The 27,476-nt window shown below is 51.2% G+C and overlaps 2 protein-coding genes across 6 annotated transcripts in view; one reads left to right on the forward strand and one right to left on the reverse strand.

Annotated features, from left to right (window-relative positions):
- Positions 1–2,999: 2,999 nt before the first annotated feature.
- On the forward strand, positions 3,000–4,852 carry POMC (proopiomelanocortin). Its single transcript, XM_031552647.1, has 2 exons — positions 3,000–3,170; positions 4,000–4,852. Exons 1-2 carry the CDS (start codon positions 3,042–3,044, stop codon positions 4,618–4,620), a joined length of 750 nt encoding a protein of 249 aa, XP_031408507.1. The 5' UTR covers positions 3,000–3,041; the 3' UTR covers positions 4,621–4,852.
- Positions 4,853–5,650: 798 nt separating this feature from the next.
- Positions 5,651–27,476, reverse strand: part of EFR3B (EFR3 homolog B) — a 44,208-nt gene continuing 22,382 nt past the window's right edge. For 4 of the 5 annotated variants that reach the window (XM_019613365.2, XM_003204591.4, XM_019613366.2 and 1 more), the window contains 19 exons: positions 23,479–23,600; positions 21,020–21,169; positions 19,673–19,807; positions 19,254–19,332; positions 17,865–18,000; positions 17,195–17,356; positions 16,546–16,657; positions 14,667–14,718; positions 14,326–14,498; positions 13,526–13,601; positions 12,508–12,669; positions 11,935–12,066; positions 11,771–11,838; positions 10,321–10,448; positions 9,853–9,944; positions 9,086–9,134; positions 8,648–8,754; positions 8,412–8,461; positions 5,651–8,113 (listed from right to left, as the gene is read on the reverse strand). In XM_019613365.2, the coding sequence (XP_019468910.1) occupies positions 8,008–8,113; positions 8,412–8,461; positions 8,648–8,754; positions 9,086–9,134; positions 9,853–9,944; positions 10,321–10,448; positions 11,771–11,838; positions 11,935–12,066; positions 12,508–12,669; positions 13,526–13,601; positions 14,326–14,498; positions 14,667–14,718; positions 16,546–16,657; positions 17,195–17,356; positions 17,865–18,000; positions 19,254–19,332; positions 19,673–19,807; positions 21,020–21,169; positions 23,479–23,600 (2,091 nt within the window). In that variant the 3' untranslated portion in view covers positions 5,651–8,007. The remainder of the gene's footprint in view (positions 8,114–8,411; positions 8,462–8,647; positions 8,755–9,085; positions 9,135–9,852; positions 9,945–10,320; positions 10,449–11,770; positions 11,839–11,934; positions 12,067–12,507; positions 12,670–13,525; positions 13,602–14,325; positions 14,499–14,666; positions 14,719–16,545; positions 16,658–17,194; positions 17,357–17,864; positions 18,001–19,253; positions 19,333–19,672; positions 19,808–21,019; positions 21,170–23,478; positions 23,601–27,476) is intronic. The other variant, XM_010708069.3, reaches the window with a different exon arrangement.

Genomic DNA, 27,476 nt, shown 5'->3' on the forward strand with positions numbered 1-27,476 from the left:
GGCCAGAAATCACGTGGCCAATGAGCTGCTCACCTCCCTGGGGACAACAGCATGGCAAAGCCATCAGCCCTTGCCCAAGGCATTCCAAAATTCAGCCTCTAGGCTTACTGTGTCACCCATTGGCACAAGCTCCCAATGATGTGGTGGAGTCACTGTCCCTGGAGGTGTTCAAGAACTGTGGAGATGTGGCACAGAGGTTTAGTGGACGTGGTGGGGGTGGGTTGGAGTTGGACTTGGGTTGGGATGATGGTGGTTTAAGAGATCTTTTCTAGCCTTAATGATCCTGTGAGTCTGTGAGTAGGCATGGTGGTGATAGGTCAGCAGTTGGACTTGATGATCTCAAAAGTCTTCTCCAGCACAAATGACTCTGTAAGTGGGCATGATGGTGATGGGTTGGCAGCTGGATTTGATCTTAGAGGTATTCTCTAATCTTTATGATTCTATGGGCCGTGTCTTGCTGCTGGTGATGCTGCCCAAGAAGAGAGCCAGCCCCAGTTCCAGGAATGCTTAGGCAGCAGCACCCTCAGTAGGCCTTGGGGGATCACACCTTGGCCGTAAATCCTCACAGGAAGTGCAAGGGAATGTGGCAGGGCTCTGCTCAACAGTGCCTGGGGCAGCGCAGTGCCTGTGTGGGTGTCAGAGCCCTGGCACAGAGGGTAGAGAGCCGTGGGGGTCCTCCTTGGGGATCTCCCACAGCCCCTGGCCACGATGCTGGGAACCAAGCATCCTGAGGCTCTGGGCTTCTGGGAGGTGCCATAGGGAGCTCAGAGGATGGGCTCAGACCAAGCTTTGAGGTCTGTGCCAAAGCTGGTGAGCGTGGAGGAATTCTTCATCCCAACGCCTCACCTCAATGAAGTTTCCCTATTTCTTAAACTGATTTCTTCCTTATAAAAATAACTGGCTCAGAGAGGCCTAATAAAGATGAAAGAGCTTTTAAAGTGGGAATCATAGCTCCTTTTTGGCCATAAAGCATTCAGAATAGCTCTCCGTCATGAAAAAATATTGCATAGCAGGGGATCTGCCAGGGAGGGTGGAGGCAGATAATACAGTTAAGAGATATGAATTGCTTGTGCCACAGAGGTCTCCTGGATCTAGGGGAGACCGGGGGACTGGGGAAAGCATGAAGCAAACTGAAATGGTGGAGTGGGTGAAATGGAACCTGTGATGGAGCTTTGTGCACCATCCCAAGGAAGTGATGTCAACCTCACGCACCCCGCATCCCATTGCGAGAGGAGAGAATCCAAATCCCATTGCAGGAGGGGAGCACTCTTTCTGCTCACTCATACATTGCTCTGTCCCAATGCCTGGAGGAGCCTCCTGGCAGCCCCTACAGCACTATATTTTACATATAAGGCAGCCCAGGTGGGACCTAAAGAAAATGAATCCCGTTAAGTCTTGGGTTCCTTGCTACAGGGGAGGAATCTGCAGGCAAAAGCAGTCCGGTAAAGCAGAGAGATCAGGGGTTTGTGCACAGGGAGGGGGCTGTGTGTGGTGCCATCCCAAGAGGTTTATTTAAAAAAAAAAACAACCCTTTATCCCACCAAAAGCCAACCCCATGCCTCCAGCACCCATCGGAGCACAGAGCCCTCCCACACCTGATCCCCAAAAGGAACAGATGCCCCTGCACCAAACACCCAGTAAAGCACTTTCCGTCCGACGCCCCTGTTCCCGAAAGCAATTAGCAGCTTCGCCTGGAAAACTTGGCTGGCTGCAGCTGGCAGGGAGATGCTAATCCCATCCACCTCGGGGACAGCCACATCTGCACCATGCCCCCCGCTGCTCCGCTTTTGTTCGCTACCTGGAAGGGTCCCTCCATCCCCATCTCGCCCCCCCCCTCCCCAAGGGCCATCCAGAGGGCGGCTGCGATGCGGCGCTGGGGGTATATAAGGCAGCGGGGATGCGGGGACGTTGCAGATGCGCTCTCCGGGAAACGGGGACGGTGGCGGCTGCGCTCCAGCCCACGCCACAGGTGAGACCTCAGGGACGCAGCATGGCCCAGAAGGGCACCTCTGGGGGGTCCGGGAGGGGGAAACTTGGCAAAATCTTGGTTGCGGTGGGTTGTTTGCATGGTTAAATGGATGGCAGCAAGGAGATAAAGCACCCTCCTCCATGAAATGCTTTGTGCATCCCTGCCCCCAGCCTCTGCCCCCCTTTATTCTCTGCTTTTTTGGGTTACCGTATGCTGATGTGTTACAGAAGTGGTCCCTGCAGTCGCAGATCCAGCGCTGCTGTGCCAGAGCTGGGAGGTCCCAGGTGGCTGCTCCCACAATTTTGGGGCAAAAGACCAAAAAGCACCTCCACGCCCGCACTTTGTCCGCTCTCTCTAGGGCAGGATGAGATTTTCATTAATTTGCCTATTGTTTTCTAATTGTGGGATGGGGTTTTCCTCCCTTGGCACTCACAAGGTGAACCACGTGAGTCCCCACAAAGTTAAAAACAACTTGGGAAAGAGTTGGGTTTGGCAAAAGCAAAACGCGTGGATACATCCGCGTGGCACTGCTGCCATCACCACAACCCTCACCTTGTCTGGACTCACCCAAAGCAGTCCCTGCAGCACAGCCTTCAGCTTCCAGCCTGGGTCTGTTTTAGCAAATCCTTTGCACAGCAGCGGAGCCATCCCTGAGCACACCGGCATCCCCGACACCTCCAGCATCTCCCAGAGTGCTTCCCAAGTGACAATCTGATGTTATTTCATGTATCATTTCAGCTTGAGGGGGTTTGCAGGGGCTACAGCCTGCAGGCAGCTCCACCACGCTCTCCCCTCACAGCATCACTCGTCTGCCTGTGGCTCTCAGGAGGGGAAGAAATCCTCATGGCAGCAGCTGTCACCTGCAAAGCCGGGTGTTCACGCAGGTGACAAAGGACCTGGGATTTCGGAGGCAAAGGATGGCGGCAGCAAAGTCACAAAGGGCTGGAAGGAGGGGATGCAATCCCAGCAGAAGCAGCAGCCCCATATTTAGGCAAATAGTTATTATTTTTTCTTTTTTCTTTTTTTTCGGTTAGCTCCTCTGCAGTTTGGGTGCCCATCCCTTGCCGGTAGGATGCGGGGTGCGCTGTGCCGCAGCCTGCCTGTGGTGCTGGGGCTGCTGCTGTGCCACCCCACCACCGCCAGCGGCCCATGCTGGGAGAACAGCAAGTGCCAGGACCTGGCCACCGAGGCTGGTGTTTTGGTAAGTGGGAGCCTGGGGCTGCCCTGGGCTTGATTTGCTTTCTAACCCAAATGGAAGAGGTGATGGGATGCTGTCCCTGCTGGGTGATACACGGCAAGGTGGAGTGATGCCTTGGGCACCGTGATCTGTGGGTTTTGGTGTGCTTATGCCTTTTGGCCTCATAGAGTCACAGAATCCCAGAGTGGTTTGGGTGGGAAGGGACCTCAAAGCTCCCCCAGCCCCAACCCCTGCCACAGGGACCCTCCCACCAGATGAGGTTGCCCAAAACCCCATCCAGGGATGGGGCACCCACAGCTTCTCTGTTCCATTGCCTCATCACTTTCGTCATAAAGAACATCTTCACGTTAGGTAAAATCAGTTTTTGAACTGATGTCATCCCTCCTACATGGGACAAACAAGGAAATCAGGGAGTGGTAATGGGACGGTGGTTATGGTTCATCCTCTGCAGGGGCTGAGCGTGCTCTGGGGACCCAACGCACAGCCTCCATGTGTGGTCCATGCTCCCCGCACCTTTTACATCCCCATAGGATGTGTTGGATGCTCCATGCTCCCCCTGGGGGACACATAGAGTGGCACTTGCACAGGGACGTCACCAAGGCACATGGCCACAGGTTGGAAAGATTTCTTCCCTGAAAGAGTGGTGGTGATGCAGTGGCACATCTGCCCAGGGGGTGGTGGGGTCACCGTCCCTGGAGGAGTTCCAGAACCGTGACGCAAACTTGGGGACACGGTGACTGGGAATGGTGGGGTGGGCTGACAGCTGGACTTGGTGACCTTAGAGGTCCTTCCTAAGCTGAACGATTTTATGATTCCATTTTGCCCCGTGCAGGCGTGTGCCAAGGCGTGCCGAGCTGAGCTGTCGGCCGAGGCACCCGTGTACCCTGGCAACGGGCACCTGCAGCCCCTGTCCGAGAGCATCCGCAAGTACGTGATGAGCCATTTCCGCTGGAACAAGTTCGGCCGTCGCAACAGCAGCAGCGGAGGGCATAAAAGGGAGGAGGTGGCCGGCCTCGCCCTGCCCATCACATCACCCCACCGCCCCCCCGGGGAGGAGGAAGATGGAGAAGGGTTGGAGCGAGAGGAAGGGAAGCGCTCCTACTCCATGGAGCATTTCCGCTGGGGCAAGCCGGTGGGACGGAAAAGGAGACCCATCAAGGTGTACCCCAACGGTGTGGACGAGGAGTCGGCCGAGAGCTACCCCGTGGAGTTCCGGAGGGAGATGGCGGCCGATGAGGATCCCCTCGGCCTCTCCGAGGAGGAAGAGCAGGAGGAGGAAGGCGAGGAGGAAAAGAAGGACGGCGGCTCGTACCGCATGCGGCACTTCCGCTGGCACGCGCCGCTGAAGGACAAGCGCTACGGAGGCTTCATGAGCCTGGAGCACAGCCAGACCCCGCTGATGACTCTGTTCAAAAACGCCATCGTCAAAAGCGCCTACAAGAAGGCTCAGTGAGCGGGGATGGGGCAGCCCAGCCCACGTGGCCCCACGCAGCTTTAGTGTCCTGCCGGCATGTGTGTCACTTAGATCCACAGATCGCTCGTTATGTCGTTAATTACTACTCCGAAGCTCTCCTGCCCCGACACCGAATGGCAACGGGTTGGGGCTGAATGCACCAATGTGAGCAGTGCTCACGCTGGGTCATTTTCCTATTTTCACCAAGCTGTACAATACTGTAAATGATGGATTAAAAGAATTCTAAAAAAAAAAAAAAAAAAGAACATGTATATATATAATTTTTGTAAGCTAGCCATGCATCTGCAATGTCTGTGGGGCTGTGTCTTGCAAAGGGACAAAGGAAATAGGGACATGGTTCAGTGGGCACGGTGGTGACAGGTTGACAGTCGGACTTGATGACCTTACAGGTCTTTTCCAACCTTAATGATAATCAGAGAATCACAGAATTGCTTGGGTTGGGTTGGAAGGGACCTCAAGGATCATGAAATTCAAACCCCCTCCCCCCCCAGGCAGTGCTGCCAACCTCCATCATATCTAATACTAGACCAGGCTGCCCAGGGTCCCATCCAACCTGGCCTTGAACACCTCCAGGGATCTGAAAGTGAAATTTAGAATAACTCCGAGCCCAAATTCTGCAGCTGGGAACCAAAAGGCATCACTGGGGCTGTGCATGGGAGATGGCTGTGGAGTTAAATTTCAGCATAGGTTACTCCCAACGAAGGGATTCAGGCTTCCCCATCCCTAGGCAGCTTCCCCAGTACTTATCTCCCAGGTAAACTCATTAACTGCCTAATGAATGGCAACACAGAAGACTCTCAGGTACAAAAGAAAGTGACATTACTTATAAAGTCACGTTGGTAAACCGTTTGCACAGAGGGGCAATGAAAGCAGGGAGCAGCTGGGGATGTGGAACCATCTGCAAGAGCAAACGCTGTTACCTGTGCCAGGAGTAACAAATCCTCACCATTTCCCCCAGCCTCACAGAGCCCCAGGTGCCATGAACGTGCCAACAGATCAGATCCCATAATGTGGCAACATCAACATTTATTGGAGGGCTTGCCTGGAAATATCAACAGCATCTCAGCCCTTTCACAGCCCACTTCCCTCCTGCCCTCAGCTACGCATGGAAACAACACAGTGCCCTGAAATACAGAGATGGAAACGCACACATGCACCTAACTGCCAAGTTTATAGAAATATACTTTGTCATCTATACATACACCAGTATCTAAACTAAACGTGATGTACAAACAAGTCACTTACACTGTGTGTGTGTGTAGGGACATTTACAGGTGGAGTTTGGGTCCTGAAATGCAATGCTGAGCACAGCCAGCACTTGCTTTTGGAGGGGAATAGGGGATGTGCTGGGGGATGTAGCGAGGGAACAGCACTGGGACCAGGAAGACCACCCCAAAACCCCTAGCCAGGGGATAGGGGATGAGGTGCAGTCCTGCCCCAGGTTCCCTGAGCAGCAATGGAACCCCAGGACGTGCCCTGTGCCATCCCTATGGCAGCCAGGTTCCAAGGAGCAAGCCTCTTGCTCATCTTCCCCACCTTCCTTATGAATTTGAAGGGGTTTGGAAGCGTCTTCCCCCCACGCACACACAGTCTGGGGGTTAATCACTTTTCCTACTGCATTTTGCTGAACTTTTACTGCTTTTCATTAGCACAGCTATGGGAGCAAACTCTCCTTTGTCAAGCAGCCTCTTCGTGTTCCCAATGCCAGCTCCACAACTTCACCCAGCCAAAACTCCATGGGGGACTAGGCAGAACGAAGGGAACAAAACAGGACGGGCTGGGAACAGAAAGATGAGGGGGACCCCCAAGGAGTGGCTGTGGTAAGGGACAGCCTCAGGCTCTGGGCAGGGCTGCAATCCCAGCCCAGGGACTGAAATAAACCCCTCGTTTTTCCTGTCCTCTTAAGCTAGGTCATTTCCTAAACCCGGATTAAATGACAACCACATAAACAAGTGGTAACCTTGGGGCAACTGCAAACTGCACCCGCCACCAAACTAAAAAAAGAAGAGAGAAGAAGAAAAAAAAAGGATGTTAACGTGCAATTACACCTTCAAATAACTGTCTGAAGAGCTACAGTGAGAAGGAGCAGAGAAATGAGTGGTCACTGAAGCAATCCAGCTGGGCACAGGCAGCACCACTGTGACCACTGTATTTACCTGCTGTCCCCCTGCTGCACACAGCAGCATCTCCCACACCTCCAGTTTTGTGTTGTAGATCCTCCTGTGTCTCCTCCTGCAGTGAAGCAGTGTGACCAGCTGGAAGGAAAGGGGCTGCCCCAGAGGGGAGGTGGGATATCACAGCAGCCCTGGTGCAGGAGGCTCCATGCTTGGCTCAGCAAAAGCTGCCTGACCGCAGCAGAGGCCTTTTTTTTTTACAAAAGGATTCTGTTAAAAAAAAAAATCTATTCCTCAGACAGGAATGCTAACACTGTGAAATCCCAAACCAGAAGCATGAAAATATTTGGTTAGTGTGTTGATATGCCCAAATGTGGTTTCTACTCATGACTTATGGTGCCTCCAGATGCCTCATTGCATGAGCACTGGCTGTGGCTGCTGTATGGGCTTCCCAAGAGCACCCTGCTGATGACATGGACAAGTCAAGTATAGCTCTTTTGGATCTCCCCTCCTCCTCAAGAAAAGTTTTCCAAATAAATCACGTTTTCAAGTGACCTGGAACCAGCCAGGCTGTGTATCCCAACACTAGGATGGGACAATTGCTGCCCTCCTGTCACTCCAGGCACTCCTCTTGTCCAGAATGAAGTACCCGAGCAACTGGCCACACACTGAGGCAGCTGCTGGGAAGATGCAGCTCACAGGCCAGGAGCTGGATGTGTGGACTGCAGCCTTTCCAGTGACCTGCTTTGTGCATGAGCTCCAGCAGGATTTAGTTTTACAGCTGCCCCAGGCTCCAGCTCGCTGCACCACACATCCCCTTTTACAATCTCACACCCTGCAGCTTCACCCCTGCACCCTCGCCAGGGGTTTCCAACATGGCTAAGAGATGATTTGGGGAGGGATTCCCCAAGGAACAGGTTTGTTTTACGTTAGGAAGATGTACATGCCCAAAGCTCTCTGCCAGGAACCAGAGCATCTCCTATCCCCTCTCCAAAAACAAAACTGGAGAGGGAGGTCAGAGCAATGACACACCTTCCTGCACCACCAGCTACCCCCAGAATATCGGCAGGGGATCACTAAAGAAAGTACATGAGACAGGTTTGTGGTGCCAATGAATCTTGGGATAGTCTTAGTGTCCACGTCCCTATCTGTCATGCAGAAGGATGCGCTCTCCAGGTGGTTGGCAGTCTCTCCCCAGGAGGTCCTTTGGCACAAGCTGTGCAGCAGCTCTGTCCTACCAGCACGGCCATCCTCAGTACACACACAGGTCCGGGAACTTCATCTCATACACTGGGATGGAGTGGTTCTGGGGCTGGCCATAGGCAGCTGTGATGGTGCCTGATGGGCTCGGTGGTGGCCTGAAACATGAAAGACAGAGGAAGGTGTTTTACAGAGGTTTCATGAGGAAGCAAAGCCTGTTGCAGAGCAGAAAACATTGCATTCCTGCACCACTGCAGTTCTCCTCAGTGCCCTCGTAGCAGAAGGGAACCGCAGCAAACAAACCAGAGGCTGCTCCCACCAAACCTAATCTCCTGTGCTACCACAGGTACCCCAGTCCCAGGCTGGCACCCACCCCCAGCACCCTGCAAGCAACACAACTGAGTGGCTTGACTAGTCATGCTCAGCCCGGCACGCTCAGCCATCACCCCAACTCACCGTATGGTGATCTCAAAGATCTGGTTGAGCTTGCTCTGCAGCAGCGTCGCCTGTAACACACACAGCAGCTGGATCAGTGTGGGTGCAACCCAGGAACAACAGCAATGCAAGTAGGTCAGACACTATCGGCCTTCCCTGTTCACCAGAGAAGGAAGGCGGCCTGAAAATTCAGAGCTGCACTGCCACCATCCCCAGCTGAGACAATGTGGGGATTTAGGGCCACAGCTTCAACTCACCCGAGCACCACAGTGAGCAGCAATCTCCTCAAACGGGGCTTTCTGAAATTTCTCCACCACTTGTCGCCTCCGCTCTCGTTCTTGCTCCTCCACAGCGACACTGTCTACTGAAGCAAAGGGGAAATGGCTCTCAGCTGCTCCCCTCAGCACGGATCATCCACACCACATCCCCACCCCCCAGCAGACAGCGCAGATTTGAGCATCACTAGTAAGCCAAGCAGAGGGTCTTCGGTGCCTGAATCTGGGACCTGCCTCCCAGGAACACCCTAGGGAGAGGCACAGAGATGAAGCTGCCTGGTCATGCTGCTACCTGGGTGCAATGTCACCATGGCAAAAGCACTGTGGATCCATCCATCCACAGCGCACACAGGGGTGATGGAACCCACACATCACCCAGCCATATTCAAACATGTCAGCCTCCACTTCTCCCTCACTTACCTATTGCCTTTTTCAGTGTCTCATATGTGATCTCTTCAGCTGGTGCTCTCTAGAGGAAGAGGAAAAGCAGATGGTTCGGTGTTCAGCACGAGACAGTGTTTTGGAATCACAGCAACCAAGAACCAGTGCATCAGGCTGTATTCTTGAACTGAGACACAGCCTGTCTTTAACATACAGGCACATCCTTCCTGACAATCTGTATTTTTAAAATGTTTTAAAAGGCTGGACTACCCTGGCCTCAGACCTTCCAAAGGCTCCTGGGTCTACGAAATGTTGATAGTGGGAAAATAAAGGAGAAAGTTTTTCACCCAGAGGGTGGTGAGGCACTGGAACAGGTTGCCCAAGGAGGCTGTGGATGCCCCATCCCTGCAGGCATTCAAGGCCAGGCTGGATGTGGCTCTGGGCAGCCTGGTCTGCTGGTTGGTGACCTGCACACAGCAGGGGGTTGGAACTGGATGAGCATTGTGCTCCTTTTCAACCCAGGCCATTCTATGATTCTATGAAAGGTTTGCCACCCAAACAGCAGCGTGAGATCCTTCCAGATGTGTAACTCTCCTAAAACACATATCAGCACCTGGAGGGGAGCATCAGTAGGAGATGGAACCTTTCTGTCCCTGATTTGCTGCCAAACATACCAGGGCTGAATAACGGATCCCTGTGCTCATAGCCAGGGGAGCAGTTATGCACGCAGCCAAATGAAGAATTATAGAAGACTTAGTTGCACACTGCCAGGATGCAGTTTCTAGAGCTCAGGTGTAACACAGTACCTGCTCTCGCTCAGGACTGTTTCTAGACTCCACTTCAACCTGCAGGGAAATGGTTTCACCAATGCTCTTCCTCTTGGACAAGCGGTCTTCATCTAGGAAAAACCAGGATAGATAAGCTGATATGCTGCCATTCCTCCAACTGCAGAACTGCTCCATGCCTCGTCTCCAGAGTAGCAATCAATCTGTCCAGGTGTTCACCCAAATTCACCCAGCCCAGCACAACTAAGAACTGAGCCAAACCCAGTGGGCTTTATGACACCATCAGTCCAGCCGGCCATGCATGTGGCGACCCCAGGAATCTCCCAACCGACAGATTTGTGACAGTTTCTCTAATGCTACACCTCTAAGGAAAGGCAGAAAAACAACAGAAAGACAACCCACACGTAGCACAAGAACTTCACATTCCCATTACTGTGTAGAACGTTTCTCTCCCCCTGGTTCTCCAGTAGACCACAGGGTGGCACATACCAGTCAGCTGGGGGACATAGGGTGTGCTGAGCCGGTCTGCATTGTAACCACTGCCACCCAGCACTTCACTGATCTTGCTCTGCCAGAAGAAGACCTCTGGGCCCAGGCGGTCAAGGCTCTTGCTTAACCTATGAGGATGGAAAAAAACAGGGGATATGGCTACACCTTCTCTTCTTGGGAAACGGTACCAGAAGGGAGAGGGTTTCCAGCCCCTTTCAGTCAGAAAGAGAGGGCTTATACGGCTTTGCTTAGCGCCATCAGAGTTGGATACATCATATTATGGAGATCAGTGAGTTAAAGAAGGTGATTCTCCCCCTTTCCTCTTATCTCATGAGATACCACCTGCAGCACTGTATGCAAGTCTGGGGCCCCCAGCATAAGGACATGGACCTGCTGGAGCAGGTCTAGAGGCCACAAGGATGCTGAGAGGGCTGGGGCACCTCTCCTACAGGAACAGGCTAAGAGCTGGAGGTATTCAGACTAGAGAAAAGAAGGCTCTGGGGAGACCTTACTGCCTTACTGCAGCTTTCCAGTACTTAGAGGATCCTGTAAGAAAAGTAGAGAGGCACTCTTTGTCAGGGGGCGTACTGACAACAGGATGAAGAGTAACAGCATTAAACTAAAAGAAGGTATGTTTAGATTAGATATTACAAAGAAATTTCTCATTACAAGCATGGTGAAACACTAGAATATGCTGTCCAGAGAAGTAGCAGATGCTCCATCCCTGGAGGTGTTCAAAAGCAGGCTGAATGGGGCTTTGGGCAATCTGGTGCAGTTGAAAGTGTCCTGCTCATGGCAGGGGTTGGACTGGGATGGACTTCAAGATCCCTTCCTAATCAAACCATTTTAGGATTCTGTCTCTGGGTACACCAGTACAAAGCTACAGAGGACCAGAAGAGTCCTCGACCCATCACAACAGATACAAACGTGCTCAGCAGAGGAGCACCACCCCAACTTAGGGAATGTCTTAAAATAATAGTGGCACTCACTGGGCTGCTACCATATTTGGGACCTCCTCACCAAACATGACGTGTGCAAAGTGTGCCAAAAGCTATCCCAGCAGGAGTGAGACAGCCCAGGCAGCCCAAGGCCGATCAGCATGCAGCACATGTCCTTGGGCCAGCAGCAGAGCAGCAGGAAGGTATGCCATATCTGCATCCACGTTGCTGGCTGGGTGGGAAAAGAATCAGCCAGCAGAGCCAATCCCGGTATTTGACCAGCTCTGAGCACAAACTGTGGCAGCCAGCCCCTTCCCTGATTGCATGACACCCTCCTCAGATCCTAAAAAAGGCTGAAAACTACTTACCACTGTGACATGCCCAGATGGGAAATGCAGGCGAGCACAGGCAAACAAAAGGTAGACAAACTCTTTACCACCCATGCTCCTACACATGCTAAATCCTTGGGATCAGGCAGTGGGGAAGAGGATGTTTCCAGCCAAGGTGCTTACCTGGGTCTCTCCACAAACACATCTTCAGGGAGCAGATAGGGAGCTTCCTTCTGTCGCATCTGGATGACCTGCAGAAGGCAAGCAAGGAGTCAGGCTCAAACTTCGCAGGCAGCCAGGTAGGCTGCAGCAGACAAGGTCTCAGCACCCACCCCAAGCCCTCGCACCTCGTGGATGTGCTGGCAGAAGGTGGGCACGGTGATGAGCTGGCTGATGAGGTTCAGGTAAGCTGCACCAAGGGCGAAGAGTGCACAGCGGTTGTACGCTGTCAAGTTGTCTTCATTGATCTGGGCTATCTCCTGCAGCAGAGACACAGCCCCATGTGATAGAGATGGGTAAGGTCCCAGGGTGGTCCCCCCATCTACCTCGCAGCACTGCTGCCTGCGAACACCCAGCTATTGGAGCAAGGGGTTGGGGCATTTCAGAAGCTGGCAGGGTCTCTTCCCTGCTGTGCTAATCTGATCCCAGTGTGGCAGGAGAAGCCTGCAGGTGAGGAACTTGTATCCCCCTTGCTCAGAGACCCCAACCCAAAAAAGGCAAAAACAAAAAAAAACAAACCAAAAAGCCCTTCCTAGAGGCTCTTTCAGGACCTCTATTGCCTTTCTCCAAGTACAGTCCAGCGATGGAGAGATAAAGCCAGGTAAGATGCCAGGGAAGGGGCTCTCACCCAGCAGGCCAGGTATCCCATTAGCATTTTGGCACTGAGCCCCAGTAGCACACTCAGCTTCCCATTCACCTACCTGCACTGCCAGCACCAGGCGGATGAGGTCCACTACAACCTCCTCATTAGCCAACTCAATGCTGATGAGCACCAGCATGCTGTAGAGAGCCTCATAGTGAGCCTGGATGTTGCTCTCCTCCTTGCATATCAGGTAGATGTGCCGGAAGAGCTGCTGGCTATGCTGCGGGAACACAGAGGGATGTGGTCACCTTCTAAGCATCCTCTATAGGCAACAGTAAAGTCAACACAAAAGGATAAACAAAAAGCAGCAGGGCCCAGCAAAGGGGCTCTCATCCACGCAAAAAGGAGCAGAACTCCTTCAGTTGACAGGCAAACAGGGAAAGCCCCAGGGATTGGGAGCTGTGACTCCCAGGTGGTGTTGGACTCCGATGGGGAAGAGGCACCAGCAGGTCTGAGAGCAGAGACCAGAACAGGCAAATACTGCTCACAGCATCATGCCCAGAGAAAAGATTCTCCTGTTGCAGCAGCATTATAGAAATGACAGCTCAGACCACAGCAGAGAAATAAAGACCTGAGCCACACTACTCGAGAGCAAGGCATGGGATAGAGCTGGGCACAACTGGTGCAAGGGAAATGTAGCTCTTCCACTGCTTTCAATGCAGGGACTGCTCCCAGGTGTGTAACATAACAAACTGATCCTCTCTTGGCTTCAAATTAGTTTCAGAGGGGTTTTCACAGGAAATATTTTAAAGAGAGGAAATTCTGTGGGGCTTTTTTTTATTATTATTTATTTATTTTTAAATACTAGGCAACTTTGGAAATCACTTAATAAATAGTATTTGGGATACTAGCACATCCTGGGGTACTCATTTTTTGGAACAAATAGCAGATTTCAGGGTCTACAAAGGTTCACACATGAAGCACTGATGTAGATTGAATCCCACTGGGATGTCCTTTCCCAGGGACATCTCCTGGTTCAGAGGCCTCACTCCGTGCCTCCAGTGTGACTTGGGGAAACCAAGGCACTGTTCACACAGGTGTGCATGAGGACAGCTTGACCCAGACTCTGACACTACCTTCTTCATGAAGACAGTATCTTGGCGCGAGCATTTTTCCACTTTCAGCTTCAGGACTGAGATGTCGCTGATGGTGCTGCAAGGAAAGGCCAAGGGGAAGGGAAAACTCAGATACCACAGGAAGGATGTGCAATCCCCACACGCCAGCAGAGCTGCTGGCCAGGAACAAGCAACTGGGAGGAACCAAGGGGGAGAAGCTGAAGGTTGGTTTTAGAACCCATCTGAGCAATCCAGATATTCGAGAGAGCTAAACCACTACAGGATTTCAAGAAAGTTGCACTCGGGAATACAAAGGCAAATTGAGAAAGAAGCATGCATGCAGAGTAGATTAGCAGGACCACAGCAAACCCCATGGAGATACTGCCATGTGGGATTCATCACCTTCTTCCGATTTAGCTTCATTCCTCTCCAGAGTAAGGCTAGCTAAATGCAGCGCAGCAATGCCAGTGCCCAGCAGGCCTATCTGTGGGGATGCAATGCAGTCGATGAACTCACTCGAGGAGGTTACTGCTCCTGCACATCCTCCTGGTATCACTGTCTGCCTAACCACAGTTATCCTCAGCAGGGTGGTCCCACATCCCTCTGGGCACAGCCTCTCAGAGATTGCCCCCACCCATCTGGCTCCTAGCAGAGTGCTCATCTGCAGCATTAGACCACCCCACGATTGGTACCGGATTTAATAATAATCCTGCCAGCAGCCCCAAAGCCTGCAGGCACTCTCAGCCTGTCAGATCTCTCTCTTGAGCCTGCCCTGTGGGGTCTGCCAGCCCCAGCCCTGTTAGGGATCCCGAGGCACACACCTGATGGTAGAGAACTTCTGCCGGTTGTCGTGGCGATCAATGAAGCTGATGAGGATCTCAAGGACAAAGAGGCGAATCTCAGCATCCTCCATGAGGGCTGCAGAGAGCAGCCTGTCCAGGAAGGCGCTGGGAAGTGCTGTGAGCATGTTACTGCACTGGAAGCCCACGGAGACCTGTGAGCATCAATTAAAAAGGGAGGCAACATGACAGCGTCACTTAGGTTAAAACACACCAAGAAAGGGGGAATGTGGGCAGAGAAAACTAAGTCTCCATGCCAGCATGTTTGGTTACAGGTCTTGCAGGGATTGGACACTGCTACAGGAATAGTGACACGTTCATACCTGTAGGAGGGACTTGAGGAGCATTATCTGTGTCAGCCGATTTCGATTCTCCCTGCCAAGGAGAAAAGAAAGAAATAGTAAAATCTGGGTGAAATCAAAACCAATCCTCTTTCCATGTCCAAAGTCTAGAAAACTTCAGAAAGGGCAAGACTGAGTTTCCTGAGTCATTACTGCATACAGCTGTAAAAGTCTTCAGGAAATGGGCACCAGATACGTTGCTAAAGGAATGATGAACATGAAAGGATTCAACCCAGCTTAGGTACCAGAAACAAGGCAGCACTTGCAACTCCATGCAGGCACAAGGTGCCCATCCCACCAGTGACCCCCGAGGGATGCCAGGCACCAGTTCTATACAGGCCCCTCACTCTTAAGCTGCTCAAGACCAGTTAGATGAAGTACAAGCCTTCCTGTGAATGGCAGTATCCGTATTCCTCATTCCCATCTCTCTTCTTCTAAGCCCATGTACACCATGCTTCCACTTCAGGGATGTGCATTTTTAGGTATTTTTTTTTAAGTCAAATATAGAATATCCTGAATTCTCTACTGCCTGAAATCAGTCTTTCCTAACCCTGTATGGCAAGAAAGGGATGTGTGGATCTCTGCAAGTATTTCCAGGCTGTCCCATCATCCACAACACACTGGCCTAAGCTGCCAAGGGACTGAGCTACACTGAGGTGGCAGCATCCTCAGAGGCTGAACTGTAGGCTGCAGCTTCTCTGCTAACTGCTGGTACACCTACCCGGACATCCAGAGCAAACATCATCTCATGTGTCTTAGAAAAGCTCTCTCAGAGGAATCTCATGAGATGGTAAAGGAGCAGTGACAAACAGCCTGGTATGGCCAAGCCAGCACTGAGAAGCAGTTGGTAACTGGCATCCCAGGGCTATGAGTGTGCTTCTGCAGCAAGGAGAGCTGCCCCAGTTGAACAGTATGTGGAGCCCCATGTGTGTCTCACACCATGTGATATGAGACTGAACACGGGCACCAGGAATCACCCCCACATCAGTGAGGAGCACAGCGTGTCTCCTACCAGGCAGCAAGTCTCTCCCATCAGAAATGAGTGGGAGCAGCCGGGCCATACTTTGAAAATAAATATAGCATGAAAATCTGTTTGCTCCTTACCTACATGTTTCACTGCCTGATACCCTCGCTCCAAATAGCTCTCAAACTCTGTTCCCACACTTCTGAAGTAATTATGTTGTTTGGGTGCTTTCCTTTCCCTCTCTTCCTCCACAGCCAGTTATATATACCGCCTACCACTCAGTGTCAACAAAAGCTTGGAGGCAGCTCAGAGGGGCCACACACAGAATGAGGAGGTAGCAATGAGCTGCTGGTACCCACAAAGCCAAAAACGAGCTTATTAAAAGTCATGGCCAGCAGCCACCTTGCTGACCTGATCATCACATCTGAAGTCACTCTTCCAAATATTATTCCCTTTTCCCTGCTAAATTTTGGATGACACCTCAGGACTGAGCTCCTCACCCCAATCTCTCAGCAGAAGCCCAAAGAAGAGGAAAGTTCAATTGCAGCATCAGTAGCTGTAAACACCTCTCCACCTTAATGCGTCAGTGTTTTGAAGGGCCTCAAATCCTTGCCCTTGTCATCATGTTTGCAGCACACAGCAGAGCATTTTGACCAAGATCTCGTGTTGTTCAGCTTCCCTTGGTCTTTGGTGGAGGCTCTTGATGCCCAGCCTTTCTAACAATGTGCCCATATCCCACCCTGTCCTTATGTCTCACTCTGCCCCCAAAGGCCATCTCAAGGAGCTCTCCTGCACTTTCAATCTCGCATTCAAAATCTTTTATCTCAATGCACGGGACAGCTGAAGGAAGAGAAGGGCAGGGCTAGGAAGGGGAGGGAGAAAAGCATCCATACTCACCCAGCTTTACCAGCCTCAATAGACTGCTGCGAGGATGGCAGAGGCACCTTGTTCATGATAAAGGCCATGACCTCAGACTGCTGGTAAGTGGGCAGTGTGCTGGCGAAGGACCCTGTGGACATAACAGTGAACTGGCAGTGTGTGAGGAACAGTGACCATCACAGGCCATGGCACCCTGGGAAGCATTTGGTACTGCCATGCTCCAAGCCAGCTGCTGGGCTCACAGCCAGGTTGGAATAGGAATAGGCCTTGCTGGATCCAGTATCTCCTGGCAACTTTCCCTTTAGGGGGATTCAAGAGGCATCAAAATGCCTCCTGGAAAGAACAGCCCTAAGCCCAGACAAAGAGAGGCTCACACCCTCACACCTGCCCTTTCCTTCTCTTCTCCTTCATTCTTCAGGGTGTTCAAGCTAAGAAGCACAACAGCCTCCATGTGGCAACTCTGCTGGGATCAATGGGGTTACAATGCCACCTGCTGATAACCCACATGCTGCAATGGGTAAATCTCATTTCCCATCGCTGCTTTTAGGACGAGAGCAATTTTCTTTTGTCCTGAATCACCCTAAGATGCAGAAGTAGGAATCTACCACATGGGAGGCCACCCACCAGCACAGCCCACATCTACAGCAGGCACAGCGAGACTCCCCACCTATGGTTTTAATGACAGCCTCCTGGAACATCCTCTCCTCGTGCTCTTTGATGATCTTGGTGCTGACACCAGTGATGCAGTTGTAGCTCCCCGTCAGCGCGTAGTCGATGCTGAGCCGCAGCTGCCTCAGTAAGGTGTTAAACACCTCCAGCACCGTGGGGCCTGAGATGATGAGAAGGGAGAGATAGGAGATGGGGGGAGCAGTGTTTTTTTCCCCATAGAGATGGAGCCTGTAGTTCCCCCAGGGGTGGTGTCATTTATGCCTCTTACTACCCCTGTAAACAGACTAAAAGCCAGATGTAGAGTTTTAACCCTACCAGCTCCCCAAATCAAGACAGAAGTGGTCTTCCAGTGGCAACACGAGCTCAACATATTCACAGCAAGCCCCAGAAAAAGAGCCCTGAAAATCCCTTTGCCCCCCCCACCGTGTGGAGGTGAGGGCTTCCATTGCATTCAGCTGCCTAAACTTAGGCAGCTGCATGTGGGCGTTGCAGCTCCCATTGCAGACAGCTGAACGTGGGCGTTGTGCTCGGGTGCACTGAAATGGCACCAAACAGATCCCCAGCACTCCTGGGTGCTCCGAAGCAGATCCTCCAGAGTTCAGCTCAAACCTTCAGCAGCTGAAATAAAAAGGGGACAGGATGGATGCAGGACAGATCTATGCACTTACCAACAGATCCAGAGGCTGCAATCACTGCTGCTTCCGAGAGGACCTCCACAATGCCTGCACGCACAGTGGCTGCACTCTTGCTGTTGGCATCCAGGTGGCCAAGAAGCTGCTGGATCACGAGATGGGAGTGCTGTGGCTGGAAGGAGAGAGTGAATATCAGTGAGGGTGCCACACGCAAGCAGTGATGATCCATTTCTGCAACACACACAGCTACTGGGGACTCATGCCTAGCTGTATCGAGCCCCTGCCTGGCTCTTTCCAACAATTCTCCAGATGCAAAATGAGACAGGGTACCCAGAGGAAGTCTGTTTTACAAGAATGAGCAAGACCTTGGAGCAATTTGCACATGAAAAAATGATCTAAAGAGCGGCTGAGATCTAAGGAAATAGCAATGATTAATCCTGAGGATTTCAGGGAGTAGGCTCCTGCTGAGTTATTGTGACCCTACACCTCCAAATGCATTAACAGGATTTTATAAACTCCAGTAGCACTATAAAGGGTTTTAGGCAGTTTACAGGATTAGAAACATGAAACAAAAGTGGGGAATGGCAATCTGCTTTTCAGTATATTAGTTCTCCAAGCTATGGCTTGGCTGAATCCAAAAGTGAAGAAAAATCACAAGGGGGGAAGTCTGGGAGTCCAGGAGCTGCTCTAGCAAAGTGGGAGCAGGATAGAATGGCAGCACTGTGCCTGACAACATGCACTGACCCATGCAAAGAGAAAGAGAATGGGCCATTTGGGGATTATCTAAACTGCATTTCCACAGCTAGAGCTCCTAGTGAAGAGTCTGGCATGTCTGTTCCTATCAAAGGACAGAGATAGTGGGAGGCAGGCACCCTCACTATACCTGCTTTGCCCGGAACATTTTTAACCCCAAATATTGCCTCTCCTTTTCTACAGGGATAGGGAGGGAGGTTGTGTTGATTTCCACAGGAGCGATCTGGAAAGAGGCAGCTTTTCACCAAAGTCCAACTGCTTTCTTTCCACAGCACTGCTAGCCCATCTGACTCAGCAAGTCTTTTCTTTCTGCTGAGAGGAAAGCAATCACTCCCAGGACTGAGACACAGGCTCCATGCACAGCATGCTATACCATGCACAGCATGCTAAACCATGCACAGCATGCTAAACCATGCACAGCTGTCACACAGAAAGGCTAAGTTGTATCAGACACTCAAGGCCCCCAGCCCACACTGCTGTGCATCTTGATGGCACCCATTTTGGGACGTGCTCAAGGGCCAAACCCACTGTAAGTGTTCAGAGCTGTCAGGATGCAGCAACACAGTAGGTGCTCTGACTCAGCCCAGCCATAGAGGCAGAATTGGGTGCTCCCAGGCATGCACACGTGTCCCCAGATGGTTCCAAAGGCCAGAAATCCCACCAGTTTCCCACCTGGATTGAGTACATGATGATCCTGAAGCAGCGGGTGGCAAAGATCTTCGGCTCCCAGAGCGAGTGGTTATCCAGGTGGCTGGGGAGAGATGGAAACAGAGCAGATGGTAACTGTGTTCCCCAAACAATGCAGCGGTGCAAACCAGCACCAAGAGCAGGGACAGCCAGGAGCAGAATGGAGTAAACGCTACGCATGAGAGCAGGGATACAAATCATTCTCTGAAGTGACTTTTCTCAGTGACAGGTATCTATCCAAAGCCATCTTCCTCCGAAAACAAGAGCTGAAACCCAGTTCCTACCTCCAGCACCATGCCAAGGGCAGTTAGAAGAGCCTTTCCTTCCACCCAGCTCTGACCCACACCGGTTGTTTCTCTGTGCCTTGGTGCCCTTGTGCCAAAATCAAAGGATGCACAACTTACATGAGAACAGGTGTGATGGCGTTCTTGATGTTGCCGTACGCCGCCCGGCCCAGCAGCTCCCGCAGGCACCTCTCTGCCAGCTCTGTGGGACTCTCTTTCTCCTTCTCAGTGGCTTGCAGCGGGGAGGGGGAGCGGCTGTGAAAGCAGAGGAGGGTGGTGAGAGTGGAGCTGAGCGTGCTGCAGCAGTGGGGGAGAAGAGGCACAGAGCCCATCCAGAGCGGGACAGAGCTGAATGTCTGTGGCATCTGCCCGTACCTCTCGTTGCACAGGGCCGTGGGCTACCCCTCACACAGCCTGCAGCCACCCCACAGCAGCCATATGTCACCCTGCCAGGCAGATGGGGTAGCTCCATTGCAGCTGAGCTCAGGGATAATGCACTGTTGGACTTGAGCCAGATCAGAGGGCAGCACAGGTGCACGGATTACAGGCGAGAGAGTTGTGCTGGAACGGCCCCATTCACAGCCCCGTGCAGCAGAAACAGCCCTCACGTCCCTCCTTCCAGCCTCAGGAGTGCGGGGCTCAGTGCTTATCAGCAAGGATACAGGGCATAACATCCCTCCCAGCACAGACACAACGTCTCGAGGGAGGACAAGCAAAGCAGTCAGTACAGCACAGCACAAATCACTCTGAACTCACACACCCCGGGGGGCATTCACCCCTCTTTTCCACACGTGGGCTGTTTGGCATTGCAGAAACACAGCAAATGTTTTTTCCACTTCAGTGCTTCAGTTTACAAGAGAAATGGGAAATGCAACTGGCCAAAAGTCATCTTCCCAGGACTGACACATCTTTCCTAACCTTCAAAAAGAAAATCCCAGGAGGAATTTATGCCTGTTTCTCCACAAAACGCTTCTCAGCTACGCACCTCCCCTTCAAACGCTCATCTGGCAGGGAGTTATGCTTGAAGAATGGAAGGACAGGGAGCAAAGCCCTATTTCAGCTCCCCTCATTCTTCTTGCTGACCTTTAAACTAATTGCATAGGTAGCATTTAAGCAGGAATTTTTGCAGCGGTCAGCCCACTGAACAGACAGCTCAGAACCTCTGCAAAGAGAGCATGGCTTAACTGCAGGGACAGTGCTGAGAGCTCTCTCCTTCACAGGAGTGATACTGCCCTGCAGTGGCCAAGACAGCAATAACCTTCACAGCACTGGATAACAAGCAGAGCTCCTGCCATCCTCACCATCCTTCAAGGACTCTTACAGGGTTTCTCTGACTATCCACAGCCTTTTTCACATGAGGTGCAGGCACAACGCAGCTCACAATGTCTCTCCCCTATAAAACCTGGCTGAAAACAGCCCTGAAGCTGTTGGAAGAGCATGTGGGCCACAGCAGCAGCAAGCACTCACCTTTCAGCCTCCTCCACGTGCTGTAAGTTGAAGAGTAGTGAGGGCACAATTTTGTCCATGTGTTGCGGGTCCCAGATGTTGGCTTGGAGCTCATCATTCACTGTCTTCCTCACTACTCCCTGCAGGCCTTTAATGCCAGACATCCGGATCCTGGGGAACAAATTAACAGCAAAATGTTATTTATCTCTGTGCATTACTTTACATACATATATATCTGTGGGTGAAACTGTGAAAGAAGTTGAAGAGAAGGCACAGATTTCTGCGCTCTTGGAGGTGATCACACAGATGACACCCAAGACCTGGCCTGCTATGTCCCAAAGCAATCATTCCACTTTGCATGCCAGAGAGACTCAGCTTCCCACAAAATGACAGACACAAGCAGGAAAGGCTCTGAACCAGCTTAAACTGTTTTGGCAGCAGCAGCCGGCTTCCATCCACCATCTTCACTGGGAGAGCCCCAGGCAAGCTGCAGCCACATGCTAACCAACATTGAGAGGTGGCACTCTCCAAAGGGTTAGTATTGGCCTCAGCATCACAGATGCTTTTGCTGTTTCCTCTGTTCCTAGCAGCCACACTGCTAAGCTGTGTCCACAGGGATGCTGGATACCAAGGAAACCTAGATGCAGTCTGGCACCTTTGTCTTTTCTGTGTCCAAAGATCCTGACTCTGCTCTAATCAGCAACAGAGCCATCGATAAAAATCCCTGTACACAGCAGGATTCCCTGCTCTGAAACCAGACTCTAAACACCAATTGCTGGTGCCTGAGAAAGATAGTATGTGTCTATCTTCAGAAATAAATGCATTAAATAATCTGCTCTGAGGTCTCTTCCCTAGCAGGGTTTTTTGTTTTGTTTTTTTTTTCTTCACAGGCAATTTTCTGATTTTATTACAGGCAATAATATGATTGCAACACAATTCTTGAGGAATGACCACTGAGCAGGAACAAGGTCACAGGAAAGCAGTGCCCTCCTTTTTAATTACAGGAGTGGCAGATTTTCTCTCTTCTAGCCTTCAACACAACAGTGTCACTGATGCCCTAAAAGTCAAATGGAAACGATGAGCAATCTGCATTATTCCCTTATTAAGGAAAAAAGCTACCTGCAAGTCTGCAGTAGTGATAGGAGGCTGGAAGTCCCCAGAGAGGAGCCTCTCTGAAGAGTAGAAAACCTCAAGTGTTCACCTCTCTGTAAGGAGACTGACCTGGCACTGCAGCCCTAGAAACAGCACCAGCAGGCTTTGCTGAAGTGCTGCCTGACACCATGATCATCTCTGGCAGCAGTCACCTCCTGTGCAAGAGTCATGGGTGTTACCACCAGTATACTGTCAGTGCCTCACAGGGATGTACAGGGCCATTTCAAACGCTGGGTCTGTTTAAATACATCACCAAAAGACCTGGATTTGGCAGCAGTAAACAACATTAATCTGTCTGCTTTAGTCATAATTAATCCTCTTGGGGTACACTTCCCATCACAACAGAGCAAGTCGGTCCAACAGAGCAAGTGTTGTCTAGAGATGGAGCCACCTTCCAACATGGAAAATAACAGATCACAGCTGCAGGAGGCACTTTTTGAGTGAATATTGATTCTGCTAATAGCGGGTTTCTTCCCACCATCATCACTCCTTTTGGGACCAGGACCATTTCCTTGCCTCCCACTCTGAGCTCTTTCAATCTGTGGGATGCAGCCCTGCAGCAAAGGTGAAGAATGTTTCAAGATGCAGAGGCAGCTCGATGATGGGCAGGCTGCAGGTGTAACCTGCCCACATTTTGCCCAAAGACAAGAAGTTTAAAGTGCGTTGTGTCCAAGGGCACATTTCCCCTAGTCCTGCCATTGGCTGTAGTCTGATCAAGCCAATGCCTGAACTGGCATTCAGAGCTGGCCCTGCTGTCAGGATAAAAAATGCAAACCTTCTTTTCTCACACACATTTAATGCTGCACACAACCAACCCACATAGCACTAGAAGCTGGATACGTGCTGCACTGCATTTTCTATGCCTCTGCTTCATCCTCCCATACAGTCAGCAGGACTTAATGTTTGGAAAATAATCACAGAATAGACCTATTTATCATAGAATGGTCTGGGTTGAAAAGGATCGCAATGATCATCTAGTTTCAACCCCTCTGCTATGTGCAGGGTCTCCAACCACCAGACCAGGCTGCCCAGAGCCACATCCAGCCTGGTCTTGGATGCCTCCAGAGAAATAAAGGAGGGAAACAGAACAGAGAAGTGGCCATTTTTAAACCTGAGTGTATACAGCTCTGGATAGTCACTGCACATCTCCATCATAGCACAAAGTAACTGGTCCCTGCAGCCTGCATCCAACCTGCCACCAAAAGCAGGCACTTCTCTAGGAAAGACAAAAGCTGGAGAGAGAGTGAAAGCCCCCACCCCATTCCAGCATGTCTGCAGTGTCATTAAGACCAGGGAGGATGCTGCTGGCATTCACTTGTGGCACTCACTTTGTCCGGATCTCCAGGTCATCGTGGCTAGAGTGGCACATCTCACTGAAGCGGGAGACAAAGAAGTCATAGCTGCGGTGGTAAGACGGGGTGTCCTCCTCAATGTTGGCAAACTTCACAAACTGGGAGAGTAGAAACAGCGTCAGCAAAGGGGGCACAACAAAGCCTTAAAATACCTCTCCAAATCTGCAAACATTTGCAGGCTTTGGCAACGTAACACAGGGCTCTGCTGCTGCAGGCTGACGTGCAGTCAGGATGATGTTTCCCAAATGCAGCTACAGAGGAGAGAATGGCCCTGAAAATGACAATGAAGAAACAAAGTGTGAGTTCTTAATAGATCTTGCTTGCAGCACTGGCAACCCAAGGTCCTGTCGCTCACTTCCAGCTTGGCCATGCCAAGAGGCACAGAGCCTGCCAGAAAAGCCAGCTCACCAACAAACCTGACTTTCACTTTTCAGCTTTCAAGGAGAAAGGTAAGGAGCAGGAAAGGACAAGTACGTTTTCAAGCTTGTGAAGTCAGAAACTTATTCACAAAGAGATGAGAACAAAGTGTCATGCAGGAAGAGGAGATTTTGGTTCTTCTAATCACACTGACAGGGGAAAATAAAAAGGGGAAAAATAAATAAAACATCTACAGCACAAGAGTAGCCACAAAATCCAAGGCTTGAACACGCAGAGAAAGCATGGATAGAGGCTGTATTCATGCAACAGCAACTGGTGCTGGGAATGGATGAGACAAGAACTGTGCCACCAAGTCCTCGTGCTTTATTCTCCCACTTAGAACATGGGCATAAGAAGCTGCTAGCAGAGATCTGAGCAGTAAAATCTGCTGGTTGCTTTTGTGCTCCCATGCTTCACCCACATCAAGAGGCTGGGCAAGCTGAGGTCACTTACAGAGGCACACAAGGAAGGGAGAGGATTCTTGCTGTTTAAGCAATCCCCAAACCACCCCAGCTACTAACAGCAACACCAAGAGAACAATGCCACTGTATTCAAGCTCAGAAGCTGCTCGCTAGAAACACTCTCTGCCAGGATAGGAAATCAGCCAAGAAACACAATGGAGCCCTTGGGAACCATCCAAGCCCTGACCCCACATCAAAGGTGGAAGATTCAGCTGCACACACCTACCTGTCCTCCAAGTAGGATGTCTCCTGCTATGGAAACATGCTCACACTGCACAGAGGACTCCTTCTGCCAGACAGAGATGCTGCATTACAGCGTGGTGTTGATGCCAGACACTTCCAGAGGTGCAACACAAAGCTCTGCAGTTGCACTGAGCAGTTACACATCACTGAAGCAGACTGTCCAGGGCAGCATAAAGGCTGTGGGCCAAGGTTTTAGGACTGCTGGGTTCACCCTCCAGCTGGGAGGATCTAACTTATCACTAAGAAGTTATCTGTCCACATAGCATCTGCCAGGGTGCTTACCACCATGCCACATAGCATCTCCTTCCTCACTCTGACCCCATGGGCAGGCTTTCCTCTCTTCCTACTTTCCACATTTGCTGCTGGACAGCAGGCAAAAGGCCCACTGGTACCTCTGCAGCTGGCAAAGCCAGCTCACCCATCCCAGCATGCCACTTGGCACTGAGGGACAGGCACTGATCAGCATGCACCCACTGTGCAGGGCTATTAATAACGTCAGCTGCAAAGGCTGGCTCTGTATGAGTGAAGGAGATGGATCAGCTCTGCCAGGAACCGTTCCCAGAGCACAGGGACCAGTTCTGACTGATCAACTCCTCTTACTCACCAGAAAAATGCAGGGCTGTTACATAAGAAACCTCTGTACCAGGCAGAGCACAAAGTGTTTTTTTAGCTCATGGCAACTCCACGTGCAGCCGGAGGCGAGGGCGGGATGCAGAACAAGGAGCAGTAATGGGGCTCCTCATAGCAGCTCCTGGGAGAGCAGCCCCAACTGCCCCATGGCTGAGAAGAGTCCCAAAATAGAGAAAGGAAATGGCACATCTTGGACAGAGATGGCTGGCAGCATTCCCAGGCAGCTGCCAGGCACAGCAAGCCCCACACGTCTCTGTCCTCTGGGGACAGATGTCTCTGCATGGTGCCACCCTGCCTGGTGACACCACACATGGCACAGCATTCACATTTGCCAACAACTGTAGGCAGCTGCCCTCTCTGCATCCATTCTCAGCCGAAAGCCTCTGGCAGGGTCAAAGCTTGCAAAAAGCAGCTGAGAACAGAGAGAACTGAGCCTTGATGCCTCCTTGCTCTGCCAGCATCTCCTGACACTTTCAGAACTCTGCCGCTTGCTCACAGACTGTTGCATTTTTCTAAGACTTGGCTGCCCTACAAGGGTGCTGTACCATGTGGGGGATGCCCACCCTGGTCCCATTGCCAACCTGTGCCCCATGGCAAAAAGCAGCACCAGACACACACAGAAAAGACCCAGGGCTGGCAGACTGCTGGGTTGGTAGGAAAGAAGGCAGCAAACCTTCAGAGATGTTTTCAGCAACAGATTTCACTCAAAGTGTGGCAATGCATCCCAGGTAAAAAGCTGCTCCATGACTTCGTGACCTATCTGTCATCAACAAAACAACTGAAAACATTGAAATATAGCACTATCTCAGGGGCAGGAGCAGCTCTCTTACAAAGACAAGCTAAGACAGCCAGGCCTGTTCAGCCCAGAGAAGAGAAGGCTCTGAGGAGACCTCCCTGTTGCCTTCCAAGGGAGCTTAGAAACAAGAGAAGACTGACTTTTTACAGAGGCTGACAGTGATGTAATAAGGAGGAATGGTGTTAAATGAGAAGATGGGAGATTTAGGATAGATATCAGGAGGAAATGCTTCATTCAGAGGGTGGTGCCGCCCAGTGGGCTGCCCAGAGAAGCTGTAGATGCCCAAGGTCAGGCTGGACACAATCCTGGGGAGGCAACCAGCCCATGGAAGTGTTTGGATTGGACATGCTTTAAGATCCCTTCCAACCCAAATCACTCTACAGTTCTGTGATTCTATTTCTGCTGTGTTTTGAAGGGACGTTGGGCTGGGCTCGGGCTCTCGTGATTGAAGCCAACAAGTTCCAACTGAAATGCAGCTGAGACGAGCAGGGAGCAAGCATGGGGGAAATGTAAGGAGGGCAACTATCCTAGAGATACAAAACAATGACTGGGAAGGGATAACACTTCTATCTATAAATATATCAGACATAAATACATCAGAAGAGGAACATCAAGGAGGGGGAAGAGCTGCTTAAATGAAAGATCAACACTGGTTTGAGGAAAAAAATAAAACATGAATGACACTGAGCTGGAAATTAGATGGTTCCTACCCAAAGCAGGGAGATTGCCCAGCAGCCTCCTAACAAGGATGAGAAAACAAAGTGGATTTAAGCTGCAGCTCCATATGTTCACCCTGGGGATTATATGACGACAGGACGCTGGATTTTCACTGCCACCCGCTGCCTCCAGCACTGTGGCTGTGCAGCCCAGGCCCTGGGAATCAGCCCCACACAGCACAGAGCTGCACATCCCTGCAAGGAGTGAGACGTGTCCAAGGAGAGATTTCACACTGTGAGATGACTCACTTGGAGCAGGTTTCTATAAACAACCTCCTCCCGCCTTTGCCATCAGCTCCCTTATTGTGAAGCCTGCTTGAGACAGCACCCTCTAATTAAGCACAAGCCTAAGGCGCATTCCTCATTAGCAGATACAGGAAGAAGTGTCTCATTATTATTACTCATTGCTCTATAAAAGCCCACAAGGTTTTGGTGCTATTTGCCCTCTGAACACCGCCACAGTCCAGAAAAAGAAAGACAAAGCCACTAAACCATCATTCTCAATCTGGACTCCTCGTTACAACATCCACCACTGATTGTCGACCACAGTGGAAACCACATTGAAGAAACAGTTCCTCCTGCTTGAGGATGTTAGTTGGGCTTGGAACCCTGGTTCATAAAACAGCTTGGGTTAGAAGGGACTTTAAAGCCCACCCTCCTGCGGGCTGGTTGTCATCCAAAAGTTTAGGCTGCATCCAACCTGGCTTTGAG

This window comes from Meleagris gallopavo, chromosome 2, assembly GCF_000146605.3.
Source record: "Meleagris gallopavo isolate NT-WF06-2002-E0010 breed Aviagen turkey brand Nicholas breeding stock chromosome 2, Turkey_5.1, whole genome shotgun sequence".
Taxonomy (NCBI): Eukaryota; Metazoa; Chordata; class Aves; order Galliformes; family Phasianidae; genus Meleagris; species Meleagris gallopavo.